Raw genomic sequence first — 27,064 nt, forward strand, 5'->3', positions numbered from 1 at the left:
GCTGTGGGACTTACGGAAGACAGGAGCCTCCCCAGGAAGTATTTTCTATTCTATTGTATTCTATTATATTTCCCTGCCAACCTGTGTATGTGTTTTGAATGGAGAAGAAACACTCAGATTCTTTTTTAATCCATTGTCGGCGGCTGTTTCCATTTTATTGCAACATTATTATTCTCCCTATATGTTGGTGGGTTTTTGTTTGTTTTTTTTTAAAGTGGCAAATCTGATTAATTTGTCCAGCCTGTAATGCAAGTCACTGGCCTGCCCTGGGAAGCCTTGCTGCTCCAGGAGGTCCTTTGCCTATGGAAGGCAGCCCATCTTCTGCAGCCAGTGACCGAGTGCTCTCGGCACATGGACATAAGTAATGGGGATATATCGGAGGGATCCTGACAAAAACACGCCAGCGGTGTTATTTCCTGTGGGTGCTTGTCTCTGTGTTCACCTGCTGTGCAACCTGCCAGAGCTGCACTTCCCCTGCCAGGGGTTCTTCTCTCTTACAGTCATGCACAGCCCTTTGGTGCCAGTGCAGCTCTAAGGCCTAGACACACAAAAGCACCACAAAAGAAAGCAAAGCAAACACAGGAGATGGTACATAGCAAACCTGTCTGCAGGTGAAGAGCTGGAAGATAGCGTGGCTGCAACAAGAGTAGGGATTACTAGTCACCCCTGCACGACCAAAGGAGGTGGTGTAGCAGCAAATGGGTGGGTGTGGGCAGTCCAGCTGCTGTGTGCCAGCTTTTGGCAGGTAATGCAGATACGGTCCCGGGGTATCTTGAGAAGCAGCACAACTGTGTAACTGCATCACTTGGGAGCAAGGAGCTAGGATCCAGTTTGAGGGCTAATTGTAGGCCAACTGTCCCACAAGAATTTCACAAGCCAAAAATGACGATAGAAAAGCCTTTCTCCGATGGTTCCCTCTCCGCCCTGCTTCTGTTGCAACCTCCAGGCCATTCATGATGTGCATCCCTAAGTGAGTGCTTGCACAGACTCCTGGTACGCTGCTGGCCCTTGTGATTCAGCCAGCATCTCTCCCACAGACGTCCACTGCTCAGGCACTGGGATAAGGCAAAGTTTGCCCATCTGGGCTGCAGCAGAAGAGGAACTAAAGGACCTCAGTCAGCTGGAGACTCAGTGCCACCAGGCTGCTTTACTCATCATCTCTTCCTACCAAGTGCCGACAGCAGAGATTGGGTGCCTGGAGAAGGACAGGTATGGGGCAGATTTTGCTTTGACTGACCTGGGACAGTGTATCCTTGCTGGCTGGTTTTCCTTCTCTTTCCCCTGATTCCTTGGGGTAGCACAGCATTACCAAATCTTGGTGATACCTTCTGGTATATGGCGTCTCCTGGACTGGAGCTCTAGCAGCATTACCAGGCTACATGACAGTATTTATTATTTTTATAAGATGTGCAAAGGGGAGCAGCGCATGGGTAGCTCAGAGAAGTCCCCAGGCAGTCCTCCAGCTCTTGCCCTATCTCTCATTGTCCTCACCTCAACAGAAGTCAGATCATCTGTCCCTGTTGCTGGCCATTTGTTACCCCCAGACACAGTTTGAGATGCCAGCACCTGCAAATATCAGTCAGTTCCATGATAACAGCTTCCTGCCCTGTTGCCTGCCTGGTTTTGTCCTCTCTCTCCTGCTGCTGTGGCTTTTATTCTTGTTGTGGTGTTTTTTTTTTTTCTTCCTTTGGTGTTGGGTTTTTTTTATTGCTGTGCGCTCACATAGTGTCTCCACCAAGCCTGAGTTAAGTACCCAGATTTGCTCGGCCCTGTAGAACAACTCGAGCATCAGCATCTTTGCGCTTAAGGACTGAAGTCCCTCTCAGTGTCAGACTTGCTCTGTTTGTCTACGTGTGGCCCTGCTCCAGGGGAGAAAAGAGCAGAATGAAGAACGTTAAAGGCCTGGTTCATGGTGGCAGATTTCGGTACTGCTAGAACGGGAAATAAGCACACCTCTCCTTGTCCATGCCAAAGCCCTAGGTTTCCTGTGCCCTGCCGTCCTTGCTTGCCCTTGCAGGCAATACGCAAGAGAGGCCCACGCTCCTCTCTGGAGGTAGCTTGCACCCCAAATTTGGTTTTAACAGTAAAATATTTAATCTTTTTAAATCGGTTTTGGACCTTAGAGCTTCCCTGTGTTCCCAGGGAGCGGGAGACAAGCAGGCTAAAATCTGGGACGGTGTCCTGTGATACCACATAACCTGGGGGAAACCGCACAGCCCTTCTTCGTAGATCAAGGCTGGCACAGCTGCTTCTCGCACCCTTCAAGCCGTGCTTGTACCTCCTTCTCTCTCGAGCCCCTGCCCGTAAGCTGGCGACCTGCTAGTCTGCAGTGCCCCAGCAGGCCTCCAGCCTCTGGCCCCGGGACTATCATCCGCTTCAAAGGCTTGGAAAAAACACTCAGATGCAAAACATGCAAAAAACTATTTTACTGACAAACAGCAAAGGATGGGCTTAGTTTCAGGAGCTGAACTGGTTATCTATTATACAAACATATTATTGAAAGGGAAGGAATGGCTGAAATACACTCGTTCGTTGACCCAAATAAAATCACAGTGTGCTTTTTCTATTGCCTCCCCCACCCCCAAGCTCTCTGCGGCCTTCAGCTGCTCCCATTAGCACAGCACTGTCACCGCTCCCAGCACAGCCGCTGGAGAACACAAACTGTAGGTGACATTTGCCCGTGCAAGTGTATTTAATAAAAAAATTAGCCATTATTGCTTTTCAACCACAGTAGAGATTATTCTATGATTAGACTCAGAGCGGAGTATAATCTCTCTCTCTGTTAGTATCAATGTGTGTCGTACCTCTTCCTGTCTGATGCATGCAAAAAATTGGTTTGAGTGCAGAAAAAAAGAAAAGCGGGATTAACGATCAGGGAAAACAGCACTCCGAGTTTTGTTCTTGTATTCTCACTGCAGAGCACTACTGAACAAAAATCTTCCTAAACTGTATCTTCTGTCCTGCAAGGGTTTCCACTGCCTGGGTCATCGTGAGCTGAGGGTGCTTCGCGGGATCGAGCCCTCCTCCTGTGGAGATCCGAGGGCTCGGCTTGAAGAGGGGACTAAAACGAGCAACCCCGTTGGAAAAGAAATGAGCGCAAATGAACGGGAGGTACTGAAGAAGAGGAATAGGCTTCATGCAGTGAACACATGATGACACGCGCACAGGTATAAACACACAGATGCGCGCTGGCGCGCGCACACGCACAAAACTGGACCGGTGTCCTGAGAGCCTAGCCAGGATGCAGCAAACTGGTTTCCAGACTCGCTGTAGAGCTCCTCCTTGTACCATCTGCCTACTCCTCTGCTTCCTTCTCTTCTGCCCCAACAGCCCACATGCATGGAGGCTGCAGGCCTGGGACTTTTCCCCCCGCTTCAGTAAGCTCACTTGCTTCTTCGTGCTCTCCCAGGCACCACGGTGAGCCGGGCTGGCCTAAGAGGACATCTCATCTTCGCTCCATCCTAAGGCGGAACCAGCAGTCCTGCGTCCCTGCCTGCCTCCTGCTCCACATCCCATTGCCTGGCACCAAAACATACACCTGTTTCGCCAGCGTATGCAGGTTGCAAAGCATTTGATCCGAACGTCCTTCTCTTTGTGCTGTATGCTCCGGTAATAGATGTACTTCTATTCTTTTACATCCAGAGGTGCTCTGGGAGTTTCTGTTGGCTATTTCTAACTTCAGAGCCCCCTGAATGCGGAAGAGGCCTTCATTACCTCCATGTTCACCCACACACGCTTCGTCAATGCCACGCTGAACATTAAACTGCTGCTGTGAAGCTGTCTCGAAGTGGAGTTTGAGAGGAGACAGGCTCCCTGTGTCATTTATTGCCTGCAAGCCCCTAGCCTTCGTACAAGGGAAGGTGAAGGGTGAACACTGCCCTCCCTTTTCTAGGGGAGCCAGTAGACGTGAAATGTTTCCTTCACAACGTGCTTTCTCCTGAGCTGGGTAATGACCTTGGATTAGGCCTTCCCTCCCTGGCTCCCCCAGGGCTTTCTCCTTGCCTAGACCTTATCCAAGGTAAGCAGAGGCTACTGATGTTTGTGTTTGCACTGCCTGCTGTGGTCTTGAAGTGTCAGCTCTTGGTCTCTTGCGAAGCCAGTGGACTTCAGCTCACCTGACACCATTTGCATAGCCTTTTTTTTTTTTTTTTTTTTTTTCTCCACAGAATGGTTGATGTTGGAAGGAGGCTCTGGAGTTCATCCGGCCCAACCTCCTTGTTCAAGCCTGGCCACCTAGAGCAGGCTGCCCAAGAACATGGAGACTCCACAGCTTCTCTGGCAACCTGTCCCAGTGCTTGGTCACCCTCACAGTAAAAAAAGTGCTTCCTGATGGCCAAGCAGAACCTCCTGTGTTTCAGTTTGTGCCCATTGCCTCTGGTCCTGTCACTGGGCACCAGTGCAAAGAGCCTGGCTCTGTCTTCTTTGCACCCTCCCTTCAGGTATTTATATACATTGATCCCCCTGAGCTTTCTCTTCTCTAGGCTGAATAGTCCCAGCTCTCTCAGCCTTTCCTCACAGGAGAGATGCTCCAGTCCCTTCGTCATCTTAGTGGCTCTTTTTAGTATCCATTTTTATCAGGGATTCTCTTCTGCCAGCTGAGTGCAACTGGAAAATGAGGTAGAGAGTAGCAGTGAGAGTAACTAAAACCACCCCACCATGCCGTGAATGCCTGGGATGTGCATTCTGGGCTCTCTTCTGGTCTTTTACTGTTTATTGATAGGGCTGACAGGTACTTCAGCCAGGGTGGGCAAGTTGATGTGTCCCTGGCTGGCTCAAGGGCTAGCTGAGCAGTAAGAGGGCACGGTGGGTGGATGGCTGGTATCACAGGAGACACCTTCCCAAAGCATTCCTCAAAGGAGAAGGATCCTTCTCATTGTGTCAGAGCAGCAGGCCAAAGAAGGCATGCGCAGTGCCTGGGTCTACTCTGGGCTACACCTGACATCCCATGTGTGGTGGCTTCGGGCTCTTCCTTTCCTCTCATTCCTGAAGCAATGTGCAGCTCTGCCAGCCCTGCTACAGCACTTCTTACACCTACGGTGAATTTGGCCTCCTGTCACGTCTTCCTTCCCCACGCCCATCCTATTGTGAGCCGCTGAATGTGGCGGAACGACAGATGCCAGATGGGAAGCAAAGTGGAGGAGACAACGAGCTTGACAGGCCTGCTCTGTACTGTGTAGCTCTCTTGAGAAGAAAGACGGTGGTAAGAACAGAAAGGCTGGCAGAGAACGGGTTTAGCTTTATGCTACCTTCGGGGGTCTCGCTTAGGGGCAAGGGGTTTATTCAGCAGCGCTGGTAAGTGGCTGCTGAATTTGAGAAGGAGCTACTTGTTGATAGAATGGATTTCACAAGCCTCTGCTTTTCTCCACCTGTCCTTCCACACCTCTCCTTTGCAAGAGATCCCAACCACCAGCACACACCCATTCGGTGTGCAGGCAGCCAGGCCTAGGCTCCTCACACCAAAAATGTGGGAGAATGTTTCCAGTACCAATCCCAGCTCTGGAGAATTGGCTCACACACTTTTAAGCTCGGTCTCTGCTCTAAAAATAGCCCCTCCTGAGGCGGCACAAAATCCCCCCCCACTATCTAATTCTGCAGAAGCCTCCCTCGAAGCATCTGGCGGATGAGTGCTAAGGCATGGTGCACACTTCCCACTCCTTTGTCCCTACAGAGCTGCCGTTACAGCTGCCAGCTGCAAGCTCCCCAGCCCCATGTCTTCTCTTCCACAGGTTCTGACCAGCATCTTGCCTAGCCCTGACCTTGTTGTGTCAGCTCCCTGGTGCCAAAGTCGCTTTCTCCCAACTGAACCCTTTTTTTGCTTGTGGTTGTTGCTAGGTTTGGGGTTTGTTGTTGTTGTTGTTTTGATCTGTGGGGTTTTTTTTTGTTTGCTTTTTTTTTTGTGTGTGTGAAGACTGGATCAGAGGCAAGAGAACAACAAGTCAACACTAGTACATCTCAGACAATTAAACAAGGAGAAAACACCCCCCACAACCAGACAAAAAGCAAAACGAACACATGCACAGGAGAAGATAGTGCAACGGCAGACTTTACAGATAACTGAGCTGCGAGCAACAGTAGCCACCTCACTTGGACGGAGGAACAAGAGACCACAAAGTCAGACATTGTCGGTAAGGCTCACGCCTCGAGCAGAATCGGCGAGGGGATGGGATAGGGACGAGAGCGCTGATGTCAAGCAGAGAGCGGGCAGGTGCCGCGTGGGCAATGCGATGCTGGTAACGGGCTTCTGCAAGACTCGACACACAGCTGCCTCTTTTACCTTCTGCTCGGGGGGGGCTCGTCACAGAATCATAGAATCATAGAACGCTTTGTCATCTCGTTGCCCAAAGAGGAGACATGGCAGACACTGGGCTGTTGGGCACACCGGTCATCTTTTGCACACCACCGCGGCTTAAATGGCACACGGGACCTGGGCCGCTCCCGTGCAGGGAGTTCTCACCGCTGCAGCCTTACATGGTGTAGGAGGTTATCCCGTCCCAGCAACAGGCATATTCTCATCGCTGTTACATAGGGTCAAACCTTCCGTAGCTTCCTAGACTCAGAGGCAGAAGGCACCTCACGCCAGGAATCTGCCCTCGTGTCCCTATGAAGCTGGCTGTTTGAAATCGCCCCTGCACAGAAGATGCACTAGATCTCCTGGCTGAGGAATAGGCCCTGGCCTTACTGCATGGGAAGGAGCTTTGCCCCTTATTTATTAAGGATGAGACGCAAAGGCCCGGGCAGTTCCCCAGGATTGATCCCATTGGGTTAGTGTGTGCTGGGACAAACCTTGCTCTATGAGGGTATTTCTGGGTTCCTTGGATTTAAGACCAGTGAACTACTCCCAGTAAATTTAATTGCACTGAGGGTATTTTTTTGTTTTATTTTTTGACTAAATGTAAACAAGAGATAGGCTCACAAGGTAATAGCTGCAGACACAGTAGATGATTAAAAAACACCCCCCTCTGTTCTTAAACAATGGGAATATGTACTATGTAGGAATTTTTTTTTTTTTTTTTTTTTTCTTTCCCTCTTCCAGAGCCTTGTATTCTCTGAAATTCTGGTGTGGATCAGACCTAATCAGTGTGAGCCATGACTTCCCTCTTTCCAGTTCTAAGTTTCCTATTTAATGATGTTTCAACTAAGGTCAGTTGCTAGAGCAGGGCAGAACCAGACTTTCACTTTGGTCTGAGTTTAGGTCACTGCCTTAAGTCTCTCTTGTGAGAGGCTCCAAGTAGAAAGATTATTAAAGTGCTTTTTTCCCCCCATAACTAGTTCCAGAGACTCAGCATTTGTCCTTATCACGATGGAATTTTTCTCCCCTGCACAATGTTGGTCCATCTGAAGACACGTCCATGACGTGTACCTGGTTTATAATACAGGCCCTGTTCTTCACTGCCAGTTAAGCGTGTGCCGTCACACCAAGGCAAACGGAACCGCTGTTTGGCCAGCTCTCACCTGGCACTGCACGAGCAATGCTCCACTGAAGTGAGCATCTTATGCCGCTTGAGGATGAGCCCATATGGTCAAATGCACAAAGCTCATACAGTGAGGGAGGTTGCAAAGCCGTGTGTCTTGGAAAGGAGCTGCTTAAGGAAAAGTCATTCTTTAGATACTAACAGGTGGCTGCAGACATTACAACCATAGGAAGTCCTGAATGACAGTCAAGCAGACAGAAGTATGGACTGGGCAATTATTCAGGCCCAGACAGAAACTGGGGCTCCAAGATGAGAGGCACTAGGGAATAGCAAAGGTAGGAATGGCAGAGAAACAGGAATGTTTGGCTCCTGGCCAGCTTTAGGGCTTGTAAATAATTGAACTGATCCTGGGCATAGGAAACAATGAAGAAAAAAAACCCAAAAAACCCAAGACACAGAAGCTGAAGCAGGGAGGAAAGGAGTAGGAAGTCATGGTGTCCTTTTCCCTTCACAGACATTGCAATCAAACAACAGGAGGCTATTGACAGAGTCAAGGAATCCATAGAAGAAAACAGCAGTTTCTGATAATATTCATCATCCTTTTGTTCTGGATATTTTCCCCATTTAAGCACAAGCCCGCTCAATACAAAATGATGAATGAAGGAGAAATGATTGGGATTCAGGGCTACCACCTCACATTCTTGGGGCTAGCATCTCCCTCCCTTAGTCCTCTCAATAAAAATCTCTCTCTTCCCACTGCAGCCAGCAGGGCTACTGCTGCCCAGCACGTGCAAAAGCCACGTTTCAGACACTCGATAGCTACCTTGAAACCCGTACCTAAGCTGCAACCAGGGGAAGCAAAGGCAAAACCATGTTAGAGCATCCTCGTGCTTTGATTCAACCCACTGTTGGGACATTTGACGCTGTCGATGAGTTTGGCTTCAGGCCCACATCTCCCTGTGTTCCTCAAGCCAAGCCCAGCCTGCTGCTGAAGTGCTGTTTCAGCTCAGAGCGGTAACACAAGAAAATAGGTGGCTGTTCCTGCGCAGGAAGAGCGAGCCTGCTGACGGGACCCTCTCACTGCGTTGTCAGTGGTTCTAGGGTGGCACTGACCGGCGCCTCAGGCTCACCCCCCGCAAGAAGAGGGGGAGAGCAGCTCCTCTCCTCCCAGGCAAGGGGTGGGCGGTGGTTATGCAGCAGAGGGGTATGATCAGGGTGCAAGGCAGCTCTAACGCCATTCAACTCAACACGCTTCTCCCCGCGTATCAGGAGCACCTCCTCTCTAGCGTTAGTGAAGAACAGCACTGACATCAGCACGGTACCACCAACATAACAGCGGTGTAAAGCAGGCAGCACCAGCCCCGTTAAACGGGCTGATAGCTCATAGCGCTGCTCCCCCGGCACTAAGATTTCTCGGATTGCTTAAGGCAGGTTTCAGTGTATAGCAATGCAAACAACAAATCAGTTACGTATTCCCAGGACTTCCTTCCCCCACAGCAACTCCCCAAAACATGAACCAAAGCAAAAGGGACGCTGTGCCTTCACAACCAGCTGGCAGCAGTCCCCATCCAAACCTGTGACCAGCCAAGCCATTCTAGCAACGGAAGGAACAGAGCAGAGCAGAACCAAGCCAAAGGACCAAAGAAACGGGGGACTTGAGCTCTTGGATGAGAAACTCTGCATCTTCTTCATGTTGTCCCACCTCCATACCCTTGGCCAACATTCCCCGTAGGGTAGCTGGATGTGCAGGACAGCCGTGAATGCTAGGAAAAGGGGGCTGAAAGTATAATGCAAATCTCTTTTCTTTTTTGTTTGTTGGCTTTTTACATATATACACAAGTCTGACAATAAAATGTGGAACACAGTGCAATGTCTTGGCTGCGTAGCATCCAGGACTGGCTTAGTTGTGCATCGTGGTGTGCCACAGGGACACACAGGATGGATAAGTAAAATTGTGTCCTCAGCTGGCTAGTAGCTGTTCCCCTGGAAGAAGAGCAAAGTCCTTTTTAAAACCTCACTGCAGTCTCTGGAGGGGAAGGCATTCCTCAGAGGTGCCGTGGGCTAGGGTGCCCGTTATGGTACAGCTTCTGTTTGATGTGCACCATGTTCCCAGTCGCCTCCTCGTACTGCCTGTGATGACGTTTTCTGAACTCCTTTAAGTTACAAAACTTTGGAATCCATGACCAGGAATTGTCTGGAAGGCAGAAAGGAGAAGGAAGATGAGATATTACAGGATATTACAGGAGTGGTGAGACCCATGTTCTCCTGCCTTGCCTAGCCCCGATCCTGGCCTGCCCCACCGAACTCAGGCACTAGGTATGGCCTTGGCAAGGCTACGCTGGGAGCTTCCCTTCACACCCCACTGGTTCCCCAGCCAGACTTCATGCCTTGGCTGTAGCCACAGCACTGCCCACTCCTCTCCCAGACTCGCAAGAACCTGTGCCCTGAACAGAACCAGCTGGTACCCACCGCTCAGACACGACCCTGAGCGGACAGCGGAACACCCCTCGGATGTGCCGGCTATAGGAACAGCTTGTCTCGACCGAGGTACGGACGGGCTGTGCTGGCCCATCACAACAGTGAGGGTGGGAGTTTTAAGAGTCAAACTCCAGCTTTCTACTCTTTGTAGGAACCACCTCCTTGCGATGAGCCCTATCCTCCAGCCCTCCTCGTGCCTTATTCACACTCCGCATGTCGGGCTAACAGTGTGGGCAAGCTTCAGCCAAGGCGGTAACCTCATACTCATCTCTGCTCATCTCTGTAGTTAGCAGGGAGCTGCTCCGGGGACCAAGCTGCCAGGGGAACAGCAGCACGCTGCTGCTGCATACGTATCATCCCAGCTCAATCCGGGCTCTTCTGCCTTCTGAAATATTGGCCGATTTCACGCACCGTCAGCACGAGCCACTTTCTGCCCCACAGCCAGTGCAGGCTGGGCAGCAGCATTTTTTTTCATCCGGTGTTTCAGCTCTCAGCCCATGAACCTTTCCCTGTAGCAATGCTTCAGCTGCCATTCAGCTTCATGAGAGCGTTGGGTCCTTCCACGCAGAAATACACACAGCCCGACCCCACAAAGGAGAGTTTGAAATGCCCAGAGAATGCCAGATCGTATAAAGTTGAACTATTGCAACCAGCATGTGACTGCTCTGACCAGCACTGCGGTTACTATGAAGCGCAAGCTGATGTCTGAGTTTCTACAGAATGTTTTCTATTTTAAGAAATCTCTTCCATCAGGAAGGAGCTATAGGTTTTTCTAATAGACCAAAATTTAAGCTGATCAGGCCACAATGTGACATTGAGTCACTGCTAAGTGGCACTCGTGTTTCAGGGAGGGCTCTACGTTCTGGACCAGCACAGTATTTTGGATTACCCCTACCCCCTCTCCCATGGTCACAGGCACCATTTCTTTCTTTAGAAGGAAATTTTACCTTAGGTACTCATTCAACAAAGAAATAGGTATCTGTTCTGCTTACTGCCTTTGAAATGACTAGGTTTGCATAGCTGATTTGAATGAAGAGGAAATACCTACAATTTCAACGTTCATTATTTTGCTCCAAATTCCCCAGTGATTTTTCAGCCCGTCTTTAGTGGCGTGTACTCCGCATAGCACACAAGCGCACTGTTTTCTCTTTGGGCAGAACAGTTCAAGGCACGTAAAAACCTTTACTTTATCGTGTCCCATTGCACAGGAGACACTGAGAACCTCACCTATAGATTAGATGACGAGGGCTTCCAGGGTCTCTTCTACCACACCTTTGATTGTGAGGACACGGGGTTGTTAACAGAGCCGGGAACCGTGCGAGCGCACAGCTGGGGAACAACCGACCTGGTTTAGGAGCAGCCCGGTCCCATGGGGCTGGTGCGACACCGCTGAGCCAGCACTGAGACAGAGTCTCAGGCCAGAGGGGTGTCAGCCTTCTGCACTGTGAAAGGGGCACTGCCGATGGGGTTGCTAAGGGAAGGAAAAGCTGGGCGCAAAGTAATACTGCATTCATTTTCTGAAAAGCTCTGTCTGTACGGTATGTTGCACCATTGGCCGGCGCCTGCCTAAAGCCTTAGAATATGCACACACAGGGAGAAAAAAAATGAAAGAAGAAAGATTGCTCAGCTTACATACTAGACTGATTACTAGCATTACCCTTAATTTCTAAAATTAAAAACCTGCGCAGCGCCCGTTCACAAGAAGGTAGGTTGGATGGCGATACCATGCCCGTAGCTCACTGCTCCGTAACGAAAGGCGACAGCTCTGGAGAGCAACATCGCGGCTCTCCCTCCCAAGGGTCACTCCTGCCAGCCCTGCTGCCTTCATGGGCACTGAGGAGACCAGAGCCCCAGGTGCTCTGATCAAAACCAGGTGTCACGGCCTCCAGATTGGCTCCGTACCGTCCACCTCACTGGAAACTCTGACAGTTAGCTTCTGCTTGGGAAATGACAGCACCACAGCCTCCAGAGAGTCCTGATTCAGGAACTGCTCGAGCAGGCTGCTGGGGATTTGGGAAGACTAATGAGAAATTAATATCATTTTGATCTGAGTTTTTAGAAAGAGATAGTCCACTTCCCTAATTAGAATTTCTTATAGTTTTACAGATAAATCTTTCTCTTGCTCGCTCTCCTTTTCCTCCGAGCTGTAATTTAACAGACACCATCAGTTGGAGTTAGAGAGACTGAGATTTGTAGGAACACTGTTACAGAATTTCAAGTCATTCACTATTCTAATAGTTTTTCTGTCTTTTTTTCCCCTCCAACAATTGAAGTCCACGGGATTTCCATGCTGGGAGAGCAAAGAGAGGCAGAGGGGGCCTCTGAAGACTCTTTCAGTGTCTGTGGGTCAGTCTCAGGATGTTAGTTCAGGGTGCTAAGCTAACTGGTCCAAAGACTAACTCGCACGGCTAAGACTTTTCCCTGTGGGGCTGATGTCACTGCGGAAAAAAACCTGACACATCTGGAACAGCAACGAGGATGGGGGAACCTCAGCCGATGCGTCCCTGACACAACACAAAAATGTCTGTCATTGTCATCACATTGTCACAAGCTTACACAAACAACAAGAGGCTGCGCTCCATAAGCATGTGCCTGGCTGCAAATTATATGCACAGAAAAGAAAAAAAAAAAATCCAGATTTCAGGGAAGTTTTGTCTGGCCTGAAAATATTCTGCCCACATGTGCAGACATACAACCACCATCTGCCAGCCTGCCTACGGGTAAACATGTTGCTTTCCATCAAACACCCCTTTGCACCAACATGTGCTTTACCCTTCCCAAAGCAGAGCCCTCAAGGCGAGGATCCTTGGCTGGCTATTTCCACGTAAACACCTCTGCTTGTCTAAAGAGGGCTGGGATATGGCTGGTCAGGCCAGTGCCAAATCCACGCGGAACAAAGGCTGTTGACCTCCTCCCTCGCCACCAGCCTCAGAGGAAATTGGGGTTTGAGGAAAGAGGAGGGAGCCCGTGGGGCTGCACTTACCATACCGTCGGCTGGTTCTCCAGGCTCGCACTGCATAATGGAGAACCCCGTCCATCCACACCAGAAACCAGCTTATACAAAAGCCCAGCAAAAGTCCCAGCATCAGATCAATCTCTTGCTTGGTTACATTGTCAGTCACAAAGTAATTCTCCGAGGAGTCCACCACTGACTGATCCCCGTCATACGGAATAACGTAATGGACATGGTGCCTGTTGCAGGGAACAGAAACAGGGAAAAGCATCAGTGGAGAAGAGCAGAGTACGGCTTCCAGCCAGCGCCTGCTCTTGCGGCCAGGGGCTGGTTTAACGCCATTCCTTTGAGTTTCTACCAACATCCCTGGGAGCAGAAGTGCCGTCTTGGCTTTTTGTGTTTATGTCAGCAGAGGAATTGGCAGAGAGCGAGGTAGAAAAGTACAGAAACCTGAACCCACGCCTGGAACTCGCGACGCGTTCCTGACACAGGCTCTCTGTGCCTAAGTTGTCATTTGTAAAATGGAAGATAATATTAAGGACAGCATGAGCGGCGTGGTCACCCCCCAGAGATGTAAAGGGCACTGCTGCGTTCATGTTTGCAGGCAGAGGTCAGTTCACTTTGCTCCTGCGGGTGCACACAGCCTGAGCGTGCAGCTGTGGAGCCCTGCAAGCGCAATCATAACGTACTGCCTCACAGGAGCCAGAACAGCCCTCTGTATGCAGCGCTGCCAGCGCTCGCAGCTTCACGGCGCTTCTCCAGAGGTGTGCTCTTTCAATGCCCCATCTCTCAGAGTGAAATGAGAATCCTGTCTTTTACGTGTTAGAGGAGAGCGTGTTTACAGCCATGGAGGAAGTGCTTGAGAGCACGCCTTGAATTCATCCTCAGACAGCAGATGGCAGAGACCCTGCAGCATATCGCTCCTGGAAGAGTCAGGCAAGTTCTACGACACGCTCAAGTTTTCTTACTACATGACTTGGGGTGGTTTGGGATGCAGGGTCTCCCTCACCCTCCTCAAGGAACAGGCAGCAATTACTGCCTGTAGCAGATAGCAAGAAATCTCAGCACAGGAGCAGCCAGCAAGCCTCCCCTTAGTGCCCCAAATGCTGCCTGGGGCAAACTGCAGCTGCAGCTGAATCTCACAGCTCCCTCCTGCAGCACTCTGGCTTAGGAAGGTCTCCCAGCCAGACCCTGCTGGGTACAGGCTCTGCCAGCACCCTGCCCCCTGCCTCCCATCTCATCCCACCGTCCACCACTTGCTGGGGACATGGCCAGAGGCCTGGCCTGACCTTGCACTGTAGCCAGGCTCCAGAAAAAGCCGTCAGCTTAGCGCTGTCCCCAAGCAGCGCAGCCCAGAAGTGCAGCAGATGCCCTGCCTGCCAACAGGCATGGCGACACGCGGCAGGGAGGGCTGCTGTGCCACAGGCTGCTGGTCTCCTTCAAGGGAACGCACGGACTCCGGAGCGCTCAGAGATTTATGTCTCTCCCAGGGGTTCTGGAGAGGCTGGCCCCATGCCTTATGCCAGAAGGAAGACTGGGTTCATTTGTGCAATGAGATGACGGAGACCAAGTTTGGGATGATGCTGAACTGCTTGAAAGACCCTGGTTAACTTGGGAAAAGCAGGAAAATGGCAGGGATGGAGCGAGGGAGTTTGTAGAGGAGAAAAAAATAAGGCAGGTCTGTGGGGGCTGAATGGGAGGGGACCGGCTGTGACAGGTGAGCTGAGCATGTGGGATAGGAGGATCCCAGATGACAGGGGATGCGGGATGCAAAGCAAAACTGGAAGCAAGCTGCTCTGGAGCCTCTGCAGCTGCTTTAAACGGCTCTTAACCTTCCCCGAGAGCAGCCAGGAGCCATGAGGCTGCCCAGGCTCTGCGCTTAGCCATCCTGCCTCCTCCCGCTGCCTGATTTAGAGGCAGGCACGGCCTGGGCAGGTGCTGTCACTGCTGCCAGGGAGCCCAGGAATGGCCGGCCAGCCCCAGCGAGGTGCGCTCAGCAGCCCCAGGTGCCTGCCAGCGCTGCTAAGGTTGCATGCATCAGACCACGGCAACAGTCCTGGCACTGCAGCACAGAGGCATCCCCAGGGCTCCCAGCTCAAGGCCAGGGCACAGCTGCACAGGTTCTCCCCAGCATTGCCCCCTGCCACCCCCACCAGCATCACCTACACTCACGTCCCTCCCACAGCCATAGACCCAGCCCTGCTCCCACATGCAGGAGAGGAGGCAATCGCTGGAGGCCTCTGAATATGCATGAGGTGCAGGTTGCTCAATAATCATGCCTGAGAAACGTCCAAATATTTACACAAACAAACCTCCACTCAAAGGAACCTACTGAAAACAGCCCTAATCTCAGCAATGACTTAATGGAGGCCACCGGCACCAGAGGCACCAACTCCCGGCCGATCAAGGCACGCAGGGCTGGTGTACAACCTGGTGCCATGGCCGGGGGGGGGGGTGGAAAAGGCTGTGCAGGTGGGGAGCCCATGCAGCCACGCTCCTGCTGTCTACTGCTGCTCCCCATTTGCTTTCCGCAAAGGCCCCAGTACCAGGGACCAGACTGGGGCAGCAGCAGGAAGGAGATGCATCCAGGTCAGCGCTGATGGCAGCTCAAAGTGCCCTCAAAGGCTAAGGGCAAGCCATGCTCATGCCTCCTCTTGCTGGTTGGTTTGTAACCAGAGATTTTTCCCCGCCCTCATTTGGCTAGGGAGAATCTAGGGGGCAGAGGGTGTGTGAGGGAGGGCTCCCAAAAAAGGGAGCTCTTATTCATGGATGGGAGTGCTCCCATTAATTTCATGACCACAGCCAAGCAGCTTTGCAGATGGGGAAAAGGCAAGCCTCGCGCATACGTCCCATGTGCCATGCTTCCCCAGGCACTGCCAGGGATACCTGGCAGGTCCTTAGCTTACCCCCTTTTGCTGCTTGCAGTACAGAAACAGCCTAAGGGCTGAGTCCACAACCGCCTCCAGAAACCCAGACTCCTTGAAATGATCAAGAACTTGAGTGCCTCGGCAGGGGCTGGTATCTATCTCCTCTGCACCACTGTGTCACAACCCACAGGGCTCCCTAAAGCCTCCCCACGCAGAGCATTGCTAACACGCAGCCATCTCTGGGGTTGAGAGAAGCAAAACTTCCCAGACACGCATCAGGCACAGACCCACTCCTAGGAAGTGAGTGCAGACCTCTCTCCACACATGAGGTGGTTTTCATGGAGGGTCTCAGCTCTGTACCAGAAGAAAGTCCTGGAGCATGCTCCTCCCACTGCCAAACTTCCCCCAGTACTCAGGAGCAGGGATGTGCCTGCAGCACTGGCATATGTGCACACACACATGTGCAGACACACACACACGTGCAGCACAGCCAGCGCTGCGTGGGACACGGCACTCTCCTCCACATGCTTCACAAGAGGGTTTTTTTCCTACCACACAGTCCACTTTCTTCACAGCTCTTGTTCTCTGCTTGCAGGGCATTGAGGGAAGGGACACAGTCACCTCTTCCCCGCCTTGTCCCTCTCGGGCTGACTCTGCACACTGCAGTGGGATGTCCTCCAGCTCTCCTGGCTTCCGTCGGTAGGGGGGCAGCAGGAAGGGCCTGACACTCCTTTTGTGCTTGCAGCTCCCTTTCCACGTGCAGGGGACTGTCCCCAAAGTGCAGTGATTTCAGAGTCCAGACTCAGCGGTGTAAGTCCCTGTTTCTGCCCTGTAGCTTCCATAAAATCACAGAATCGCGCAATGGTGGAAGTTGGAAAGGAAGGACCTCTGGAGGTCATCTGGGCCAACCCCCTGCTCAAGCAGGGCCCCCCAGAGCCGGTTGCCCAGGACCACGTTCAGACGGCATTTAAATATCCCCAAGGAGGGAGACCACAACCTCTCTCAGCAACATATCCCGTCATTCAGTCACCCGCACAGTGGAAAAGTGCTTCCTGATGGAAGCAGAACCTCCTGTGTGTCAGTTTGCGCCCGTTGCCTCTGGTCCTGTCACTGGGCACCAGTGCAAAGAGCCTGGCTCTGCCTCTTCACACCCTCCCTTCAGGTATTTATATACATTGAGAAGATCCCCCTGAGCCTTCTCTCCTCCAGGCTCCACAGCACAATGCGTAGGTCTGTAGGTCATTTAGATCTAGAGGCTGTGGATGGAGTGGGGCAGACAGAAAGACAACATAACCAGCTCTGGGGTGCAGCTGACGTTGGCAACAACTATTTTCAACACAACCTCCCTAATGCGACTGCACCAACGTCTCCGCATACCCCTAAGCCATAAGGTGCATCTCAGGCAGACAACGGAGGGAGGCAGCTCCAGGGAAGGACGGCTGCTTGACTCTTTTGCACTGTTCATGTGTGGGCTGGGGCTGGGCACACAAAGTGACCATCGGCTTCCAGGATTCCATGAGGAGGGATTTGGTCCTCACAGTACCCCTGTGCCAGCTCTTTGCCTGCACAGCCAGAAGTGCTGCAGGACAGTCATGCCCAGGGGACAGAGCAGTCAGTCCTGTTGCACGGTAAGCCACCAAGAAGTCCAAAGGTGATTCACGGGAGGCAAAATTCAACGGAGAGCAAAAACTTTGACCTATCTGGATCTGGCAATTTAATTTTCCAAGTATCAGAAAGCAAAGTTGGATCCCAGGTGCAAATTTCCTTAAAAGAAAAGCCTCCTGTCACTAAAGCACCCCCGGAAAGCACTTGAGGCCCTGCACTGCTGCCTTCCAGGTACTTTTGGGAACCCTGAGTTACCAGAGCACCTCTATGCAGTGGAGATGCCGGTGCCAGGTTTCCACTCTGCAGAGTTTTCTGGGAAGGGTTTAGCAAGGCTTAGGGAAGATGAATTTTTCCTGCTAGTGCAACAGTTGGGAGATCTGGGCTGCAGGGATCTTTATGCTTTGTTTTGGCTTAACAGGATTGAGCGGTGCCACTGAAACGAGGAGGAGAACAGGGACAGACCCCCAGAAGCTTTCTGTTGCAGCTCAAGTCCTTGGGGATGTTACAGGACTTGTAACGTCTGAAGTTATGTTACTTCAGAGACACTGGCACATCAGCACAGCACGTTATTAATAGCGTGCAAAGGTCCAGGGTCGCCACCGCACATCAAGGGAATTGGAAACTGGAACGTGGCCTGGATGGCTCTGGGGGCTGGATCCGGTGAGGGAACGTACCACCTCTAAGCTGAGCGTAATGTGGGTGCTGCAAGCCACCGCCAGCTCCACGCCAGCGCACTTCCAGGAGGGCAGGCAGTGCTGGGGAGCAGGTTCTCGCAGGGCAGCTCCTCGGAGCAAATGCTTTTGGCCAAACCTTGTTTTCAGAAACGTGGCCGTCGAGGGGCTGACGTAACTCTCCGGCCACTGCCTGTTTCACCAACCAAAGACCTTTGAGAAGAGACAAACATCTCCTTCAGCCTTGCAGCACCTTAGCCAGCAGCCGGATGACCGACGCGGGTGTGAGGACTCTGGGGTTCACAGCACTCTCAGCTGTGAGAGAGCTGTCACAAAGTGCCTGCGGTCCTCAGAAGGTAAAACCCATGTCCCAACGATGTTTCTTTACTAGAGAAAGATGTACCAAACAACCTGGGGGCCAACTCCTGGGCAGTTCAAGCTGGTATCAGTTGTCACAACAGATCCAGGCCGAATTATTCCTATGAGGTTAATCAGACACCACCTCCCTTCACGTGCCATGCGCTTTCAGCCATACCCAACAGCCGTGCCCACCCGTGATGTGGTGGAGCTTCCACAGGAAGCAGATGTAATTGCAGGAAAAGAAATGTAACCACACTTCAGGCCAGAAACACCCTTGAAAGCAGGAGGGGCTGGCGATTGCCAGCAGCTGCTCTCCTGAAGCAAGCGAGAGACTGGATTTGCTGGTCCGTCCCCGGCTAGACAGCTCCTGGCTCAGGTGAGAAACTGAAGCTGCTGGACAAAGGGAGCAGAGTGTTCCTGCCTGTTCACGTGTGCTTGAGCTGTAGCATCCCTGCCCCCTTTCCCAGCCTTCGTGACAAAGGGGGAAGACCTCCTCTCCTCCCTCCCGGGGCAAGCGGCGCAGCGGGCTGGAGCAGAGCCTTGGCCAGCATGGCTGGGAAGTTTCACTACAGAGCTGCCCAAAGCGCTATTGTCCCTTCCAGTGACCTTGCGTGTGTGCCGGCTGCTGCAGCCAAAGCACAGCACGGGAGCCTTTCAAAAAGCGCCACTGATCTGTCGTTTTAAATGCAAAGAGCCCCTCACCGCCTCTACACTTCCCGCTCCCCCCCTGCGCTGGGGAGGTGGCTGGCTGATGTTCTTGGCTCCCTCCTGGGCAGGTGTCGGGCTCAGTTAGCACCCACCATGTCACCTCGCCCAGGCTCACGGCGCGGCTGCTACAGCCTGGCTGGGCCGACCCATTCCCCACCTCCAGCTGCAGCAGGGGCTGGGAGGGACGTGGCTCATCCTGCCATGCTGGCCAGCCCCCAGGCACAGCCACGGCGTGCCCTACGGAGGGACGCGAGCAGAGCCGGAGGGAGGCAAAGGGCGTCTGCATCCCTGGCTGACCTTGCAGCCTCTCCCCAGACATGCCCAAGAGCCCAGCGCCTCTCAGAGCCATTGCCAGCAAAGCCAGTCTGCAGACCGGCGTGGACGGCACCGGCACACAGGTGAAAACGTCGCCCTGGGACCCTTCACGCTGTAGCCCCCGCCAGAAGCCCAAGAAAGGCCTGGTGGTCTCCAGCACCAGGCAAGGAGCGCTCGCAGCCTCCCAGCACACCCACAGAGGATCTGGGGACAGAAAGGTTTAATGACTTTTCCAGAGTGGCTGGAAAAGGAGGAAAGAGAGCCAAAAATGTACTCTCTGTGCACCTCCCGACAGCAGCGCTGCTAGCCTGGGACAAGCATCAGCCTGTCCACCCTCTGAGTGTGGAGGGCAACATTTGGCCCCCGTGAGCAGTATTAATCGAACCCTTGCTGCCACAGGACAACACTGCTCCAGCACCACCGGCCACCCTCCCTGGTCACTGGTGCTGCCGGTGACCCCAGCACCAGGGCAGAGCCCCAGCTAGCAGCCACCTCACATGCTTCCACCCTGTGCCCAGCCACTCATCCCGGGAAGCAGCCCATTGCACCGCAGGGTCTCCATGCTCACCAGGCGCTCAGGAGAGGTCCAGCACAGCCCTGCCCTGAGGCTTTCCCTCCTGGATCAGAGCCTAGTGAGAGCAGGGCTGAAGCATCCCTCAGGCAGGAAGAGCTGACTTGAGGGCTGACCAGGCCCCCAGCTCTGCTGCAGGGCGTTGGCATTCAGGTAAGGCTGACGGTCCTCTCAGTCCTCCCTAATCCCACTCACGGGGAGAGACTTTGCCTGGGAGGGACAGACTCACCCAAGGTCACTCAGAAGGTCAGCGGCAAAGAGAATGCACGCCAGAGCTCCTGAGGTCCCCGTCCTTTCCCAGGCAGGGAACTTCCAAGCCCCTCAGGCTGTTTTGGCGGGTCCTTGCTCCATGCAGGGTCATCCGTTCTCTCCAACTCACCCTGCCTCCACGGACGCCCTTTGGTGTTTTTCCTTTGCATGACATCACCCAGCTCCTGATCTGCTGCCAGCTCCCTGCTTCCAGGGAGGATCCTTCACTGGCTGGGACAGAGCCGGTTGGACAGGGGCAGTGCTACACCTCTGCAGTCCTCCACAGCTCTGCTCTCTCCTGCGAACAGGTACCTCCCAAGGAGGTAGGCCCAGAGGGGCTGGGCTGCCTGCATGCAAGCAAGCCCCAACACAGCGATCTGGACAGCCTGAATATTTCCACATGCTGAGGACAGAGAGTGCCGAGCTCCCCCAGGGATCTGCTCCAGCAGGCACATTCCTGCATGGCATCAACAGGACCCAGCAGGAGTGTAAATGTGGCCGTCACCCCTTCTTCCTCCAGCAAGAAGGCAGATGTTGAGAGGAACAGTCCCTGCCCTACCGGGCACGTCTCCGCAGGCTCAGTATCGGCACCAGGTGCCGGGGCCAGCCCTGTCTCTCCGTTGCTGCTCTCCCTCCATGCACCACCGCTACCCCAGCTCCCCTTCCCGAGCAGCCGGCAGGACTGTTTTCCTGCTGAACAACTGTAGATGCACTTTGACTGGCCTCAGGGGTTCTGGCAGCTTCGCCCTCCTCGGCTCTAGTGCTGCCAGGAGGGCAGCCGAGTGGGAAAGCACCGGCCCAGCCTAACAGCGACATTCCACCCGCACAGATGAGTACATCTGCTCCCACTCAGAGCCCGGAGGACTATCCGTCTCGGCTTCCAGAGCAGGACGGCTCCTATGGCAAAGGCACTGTCCAGCCCAGGCTCACTCAGACTGAAAAGAGTGGCTCGGTGGACGTTGCCACTTAACAGACCGCAGATACGCATCTGCCTTGACCCCCAGTTTCTGTGCACGGGGCGGGAGAGAAGGGCAGCTTGCACGTGCAACTCCTGAGAGCATTACCTCCCGGCACCACGCAGCCAGCCAGCCATGGGGTCCCAGTCCCTGCAGCCACAGGCACTCGCTGAAAACTTTGCAGAGCAGAGCCTTCACAAGCACCCTCTCAGTTCTCCTGTGTCCAGCAAGAGGCCACAACTCCCTTCGGACGTCACAGACCTGAAAAGCACCTGCCAGGGCCCAGCATAGCGAGGTCACTCTGGCCTCAACAAATCGCTACCGTGCTTCTGGCATAAAGCGACAAGCAAAAGCTTCAGCCTCAAGTAGCCCCAGTGACCCCAGTCCCACAGGGATACGCACAGCGAGGGTGGAGATCAGCCCTAGCAGTGCCAAGTGTCCAGCGCTCAGCAGCGCCTGATGATGGGGCTGGTTTCCTTCCCCAAGTGTCTTGACACCAGTGACTCTCCCCGGCCACTGCTAACACACCGAGAGCTTAGGAACATGGGAAAAAACCCAAGGTACAGTCCCCAGCTGCAGGAAATGAAGCCCCCTCTGTGAGGGAAGGGTGGGCAGAGGGCATTCCAGGAAGAAGTGGGCAGGGTGCCATGAGCTAGCACTCCCTATCACTTGTCCCGGGACTTTCTCGCTATGGAGAGGAGAACAGGCAGAGTCCAGGGAAAGACACATGGCTGCCCATGAGGAGAGACCCCCGCCACAGCCTCCATGCAACCCAAAGAGCTCTTTGAGGAGAGAGCCAGAAGAGTCAGCCCTGCTGGCCATGCACCCGGGCGACTCTACTGAGCCGAGAGCCACCAAAACGTGGGCAGAGCCTGGGGCACCCCCGGGTACGCTCACTGCTGCCCGCCAGCCTCCCACCAGAGACCAACACCGGAGGGAGACTCAAGGCTCCCCAGGGAGCAGAACGTGCGGACAGAAAGAAGCGAGAAGAGGGAGCTGGAAACACAGCCAGGCCCCCATCCCACTGCCGAGGGCGTGGAGATTCGGGCTGCAGGTGCACTAATGACACACATCTGCTGTGGCCTGAAGCCCGGAGCCAAGTGCCCCGGCTGCCTGCAGCCCTCCCAGCCTTCTGGCTGCGAAGGGCACTCTGGCATCAAGGAGCGGCAGGGACAGCCAAGGGCTGAGTCTGGGCTTTTGCCCTGGAGCCTTGCGGGGATGAGGTGGGACGTAGAGGCCTGGGAGGGGCAGAGCACGGAGCCCCAAATGCCCTGGCGCGCCTGGCTTCAGCTGGCACCTGGGACACGCGCAGAGTCAGCCCTCGCTGCCCGCAGCCACCAAGGCAACGCTTCCCAGCCCCTCACGCCGACATAACCTCAGCGCAGCTTCTGATTCCTTCTGGCGAGCCCATCCTGCTGTGCGCTGGATGCCCAAGGCCAGGGACTCGCAGTCCATCCTGGGGTGCTTAGACATGGTAGACCATTCCTGGGGAAGGGCTCCACTCTGATACCCTGAGGAAGGATACAGCAGGATAGGAGAGTGGCAGGAAAACATTTCTGAATGACTTAGTTGGTGTGACTGACACTAGAACCTAGGCTAGGGCAGGAGGGAAAAGCAGTAATCGCAGCAGCTCAGCCTACTGCACACTGATCTTCATTTCTCCCAGTTCCTCCTTCCATTTCTGCAACATTTACTCATTTTCCCCATTCCTCCCTGCAACACACTGAACTGCAGCCAGTTCCCTCCTCCGAGGACTCCCTTGGGTTACTGGCAAATTAGGAGTCCTTTATCAATCCCCGGTACCACTGTTCACCACGTGCTCCGGGATGCATCCCTGCCTCGTGCAAGGCAGAACTGCTTATGGCTCACGCTACGTGCACTGAAGGCCTGCCCTCAGAGCACTCGGACAAAAAGGACAAGGCACATTCAGCATCACCTGCCTTTTAAATGAGAGAACTCAAAGCACTGGCATTCAGGCAGCAGGTCAGAGCTCACGGAGAGCAGGTGAGGATCACAGACCAACCCTTAGCGCGAGGCCGCACAAAGCGCCATAGCACAGGATTGCTTTGTGCAAGCATCTCCTGCGTCAGCGCGTGAACACGTTGAAACCAATGCTCACGCACGACAAGAGCCCATGCCCAGGCGTGGAGCCTGGTATGCTATTTCTGTTAGCAGGAGCCATTGCTTCTACATACCTAAGGCAACTGGTAAACTTTGGCTTTTTGTCTCCTTTCAGAACCATGCTTGACAATTTGGAAGCTGTTTTGTGCACTTTCTAAGAAATGACCTAACTATGTCTGGGGAGAGTGCCATGGCTAATTTATCTGCCTCAGCAGCATCTCTGCAGACATACAGTTAGAGGAGAGAGGAATGCCCCCGCCACCTTCTCAGACTTGGGCAGAAGGGACACTCCGCCAACAACGCCAGTGAGACCTGACGCTCCTCAGTCGCTCCAGACGATGTTAAGGTCTATTACCAGCAGCCAATTTTCACCACCACTGAACACAGCTGCGACAAGCAAGAAGAAAAATTGGTTGAAGAGGCAGAGGAAAACTCTTAAACTAGTGAAAAACATCAAGACGACTCCAAAAAATTACCTAAGAAAAAGCCAATCCCTGCCAAAAAAAAAAAAAGTCAAAGGCACTGTGGACGTTTCTTGTCCGCAGTCTTCCCAGCTGACCTTTCCACAGAGGTGCCTGAGGTGCCCAAGGAGCCAGGGCCTTAGGGTCTGCTCGCTGCATCGCCCAGGGCCTGGCTGCACTTGGCCCCAGAGGTGCTGCTTGTGCCGCCTTTGCTCTTCTGCCACAGGAGCCTGAGCCGGAACGGTGGGGAGAAAGGTAATGATCGCCTTCGGTGAACGAAGCAGAGCGGAATGGCAAAGCAGTTTCCCTTCGTTAAGCTCTGCGCATCCCAGTTTCAGCTTAGCTTCCACACCAGGGACACCAAAGGGACGTGACGCCGGGGAGCCAGGATGCAGCTGGCTCCAGAGGCAGCTCGGAGAGGAGTAGAGCTCAACCTAAACGTTGGATGTGGCAGGGGAGGGCTCCCCCAGCACGGCCTTCAGCTGGCACAGCCCCATGCTGCTTTACTCCCTCCCCAGACAAGAAACTCTCCAGCAGGCAGCAAGGAACCAGGCACGGGAGGGGAAGGAGGCCTCCAGGAGCGCAGGATAAGGCCCCCTGAGAACAGTCCCATCGAGAAGAGGGGAATTCACCTCCCCAAAACTCAGTCCCCAGGCGCTAACACAGAGAGCAGCCACAGGCCAGTTACAAGTCGAGCACCTGGGCGATTCCACGCAAGACGCGCTATGTTGTTTAGGAGAATTAAGCAGTGCCCAAGAGCCACAGAGAGGGGTGGGTATTTGTCCAGTCAAACTCGTACACAGCAAAGGCATTACTCGGGGCGTAGAATCCACCCCGATGCTCTCAGCTTACTGAACGCTCCACAAAAGCACAGACCAGCTGCTTCAATGCGCTCCGGCCAGCATCATCACAACTCTCAGGAGAAAAGCCACAGAGAATTAAAAGCCGAGCAAAGATTACAAAGCCTCAAAGTGACGCTGTCCTAGACAGCAACACTCCTCCCTGGACACAGATCCTCCGGGTTCTCCGAACCCCATTCCATTTAAGCCACACAACCACCAACTGCAACACCCAGACCACAAAGGCACTGAGAAACACCACAGCCCGGTGACAACAAAGGCAAAACGACAAGCGTTTAAACGAAAGTTACTCACTTTCCCGGGGCTCGCAGATGCAAATACACAAGCACGCACACAAAGAAAAAAAATGGACTTCCAGGCCCACAGAAAACTCTTCTTCCGAAAAAAAAAAAAACCCAAACCAAAAAAAGCCCCCAGTGTTCATGCAGGAGCTGCTGAGGAAGGTGAGACACAGCCAGAATGCAAACATGGTAGCCCAGCCAGCAGCACCCTGCCGCTGGCCACCACCTCACCGTGCCCTTCGGATGAGACGAGGTGGGAAGGGGCTGGGGGGACAGGTGAGCGAGAGCTTGCGCAGGTAACTTACCTTCCACAGTTGCAGTGACAAACTCGGTCTTCCCCTCTCAGATGCGGTAAGATGTAATTGTGAAATCTGTCCAACAACGCATTCATGTCCATCAAGCAAGCTATTGCCTGTAAGAGCCCATAACCAAGGCATCTGGTCAACTCTGGATGATGGAATAAAACATTGACTCTAGTTTGATTGCCAAAGGCTGGAGCAGTCGTAAAGAAAATAAGCTTTGGTGTGTAACGGGGCGCACACACATGCACACACGCACACGCACGCACACGGAGGTGCACAGGCTAAGGGACGGTGCGGGGGGGGGGGGGGTGGGATGGAGGGGAGGGAGATAAGCAAAATCTCTTACCATAACGATAGAGGCGCCCAGGATCATGAAAATCATGGTGTTTGCATTCATGGACATCAATAGGGAATTGCCAGCGGTCGGGTCCGTCCGCCCCCAGCCCGCGGACGGCGAGCGGCGGCCGCGTTATTCCGCAGAGCCGAGCCCGGGGCGCATCGCGCTCAGCGCCCGCAGGCTGCGGTGCGGCGGGGGGCGGCGGGGAGCCCCCCGCACACACACCCGCGCTCCCCCCCGCGCCGGGGATGCCTCGGGCTCCCTCGCCCTGCCCGTTTTATTTTTTTATTTTTCTAGGACAAATGTGACAGGTAAAAAAAAAAAAAAAAAAAAAATTTTAAAAAAAAAATTAAAAAAAAAAAAAATCTGTGCCTTTTTTTCCGCTTCCCCCCCCCGGCTTCAGCCGCGGGAGGTGCGCCACGGCTCCCGGAGCGGGCACACACCGCCACAAGCACAGCCCTTCATGCAGCAACTGGAAAGCGAGCCAGCCAAAATCGGGGGGGGGGGGGGGGGGGGGGGGGGGTAGGGGGGGGGAGGCTGGGGGAGGAGGAGGCAGGCTGCAAAAAAAATCACCCAGTCCGAGGGAGCCTCATTGCATCCTCGTCCCCGACCCTCCCCGAAATCACACACCACCCCCCCCCCTCCCCGATGGGTGCAAAAAGGAAAAATCCCAAACACCACCGCCCCACCACCCCCAGCTAAAAAAAGACAAAAAAAAAAAAAACCCCAACACCCCTCCCGGCTCGGGGCTGCGTGTCCCCGCTGCTCGGCTCCGTGCTGGAAGCCCCCGGCCCAGCCCCTCCCGGGCGCGGGTGGCTCCGCGCCGCCGGCTCTGCGGGGGGGGGGTGCGGGATGCAGCGGGGAGAAGCGCCCAGGCAGAGCCGGCCGCCCCCTCCCCACCCCGGGCATTTACCTAGGTGGGCAGGCGCTGCTCCGGGAGCGGCTCATGGCGAGCGGCGGCGGCGGCTCTGCGGCCCTGCCCTTGCGGGGCCCCCCCCGCCTGGCAGCCGCACGCTTTGCCCCGGCGAAGCCCCGGCAGCGGCGCTTGGCCGCGCTCGGAGCCCCGCACGCCATCCTCCCCCCGCCCTTCCCCCGCCCGCCGCTTCCCCCGCAGCCCGGAGGGGGCCGGGGGGAGCCGGGGGTGCGGGCAGGGCCCGCGGCGGGGTGGGACCGGAGCCCCCGAACTCCGCCGCGCCCCCCCGCGCTTCCCCCGGCGCCTCCCTCCGCCCGCGGCTGCCGGCCCGGGGAGCCACGGCCCCGGGGGGTCCCAGCCCCCTTTTGCTCGGCCTGGGCCCGAGCACCCCTCGCTCCTCTCTGCGGGAAGGCGCCCGCAGGAGCCCCCCGGGAAGGTGCCCGCAGGGGACCCCCGGGAAGGCGCCCGCAGGAGCCCCCCGGGAAGGTGCCCGCAGGGGCCCCCCGGGAAGGTGCCCGCAGGGGCCCCCCGGGGAAGGCGCCCGCAGGGGACCCCCGGGAAGGCGCCCGCAGGAGCCCCCCGGGGAAGGCGCCCGCAGGGGACCCCCAGGAAGGCGCCCGCAGGGGACCCCCGGGGAAGGTGCC

General features: G+C 54.5%; 1 protein-coding gene across 1 annotated transcript; it reads right to left on the minus strand.

Moving 5' to 3' along the window:
• Positions 1–9,457: 9,457 nt before the first annotated feature.
• On the minus strand, positions 9,458–25,573 carry TMEM240 (transmembrane protein 240). The gene is made up of 4 exons (XM_075721703.1): positions 25,517–25,573; positions 25,174–25,280; positions 12,874–13,082; positions 9,458–9,606 (listed from the first exon to the last, which is right to left on the minus strand). Exons 1-4 carry the CDS (start codon positions 25,571–25,573, stop codon positions 9,458–9,460), a joined length of 522 nt encoding a protein of 173 aa, XP_075577818.1.
• Positions 25,574–27,064: the final 1,491 nt, after the last annotated feature.

This window comes from Pelecanus crispus, chromosome 15, assembly GCF_030463565.1.
Source record: "Pelecanus crispus isolate bPelCri1 chromosome 15, bPelCri1.pri, whole genome shotgun sequence".
Taxonomy (NCBI): Eukaryota; Metazoa; Chordata; class Aves; order Pelecaniformes; family Pelecanidae; genus Pelecanus; species Pelecanus crispus.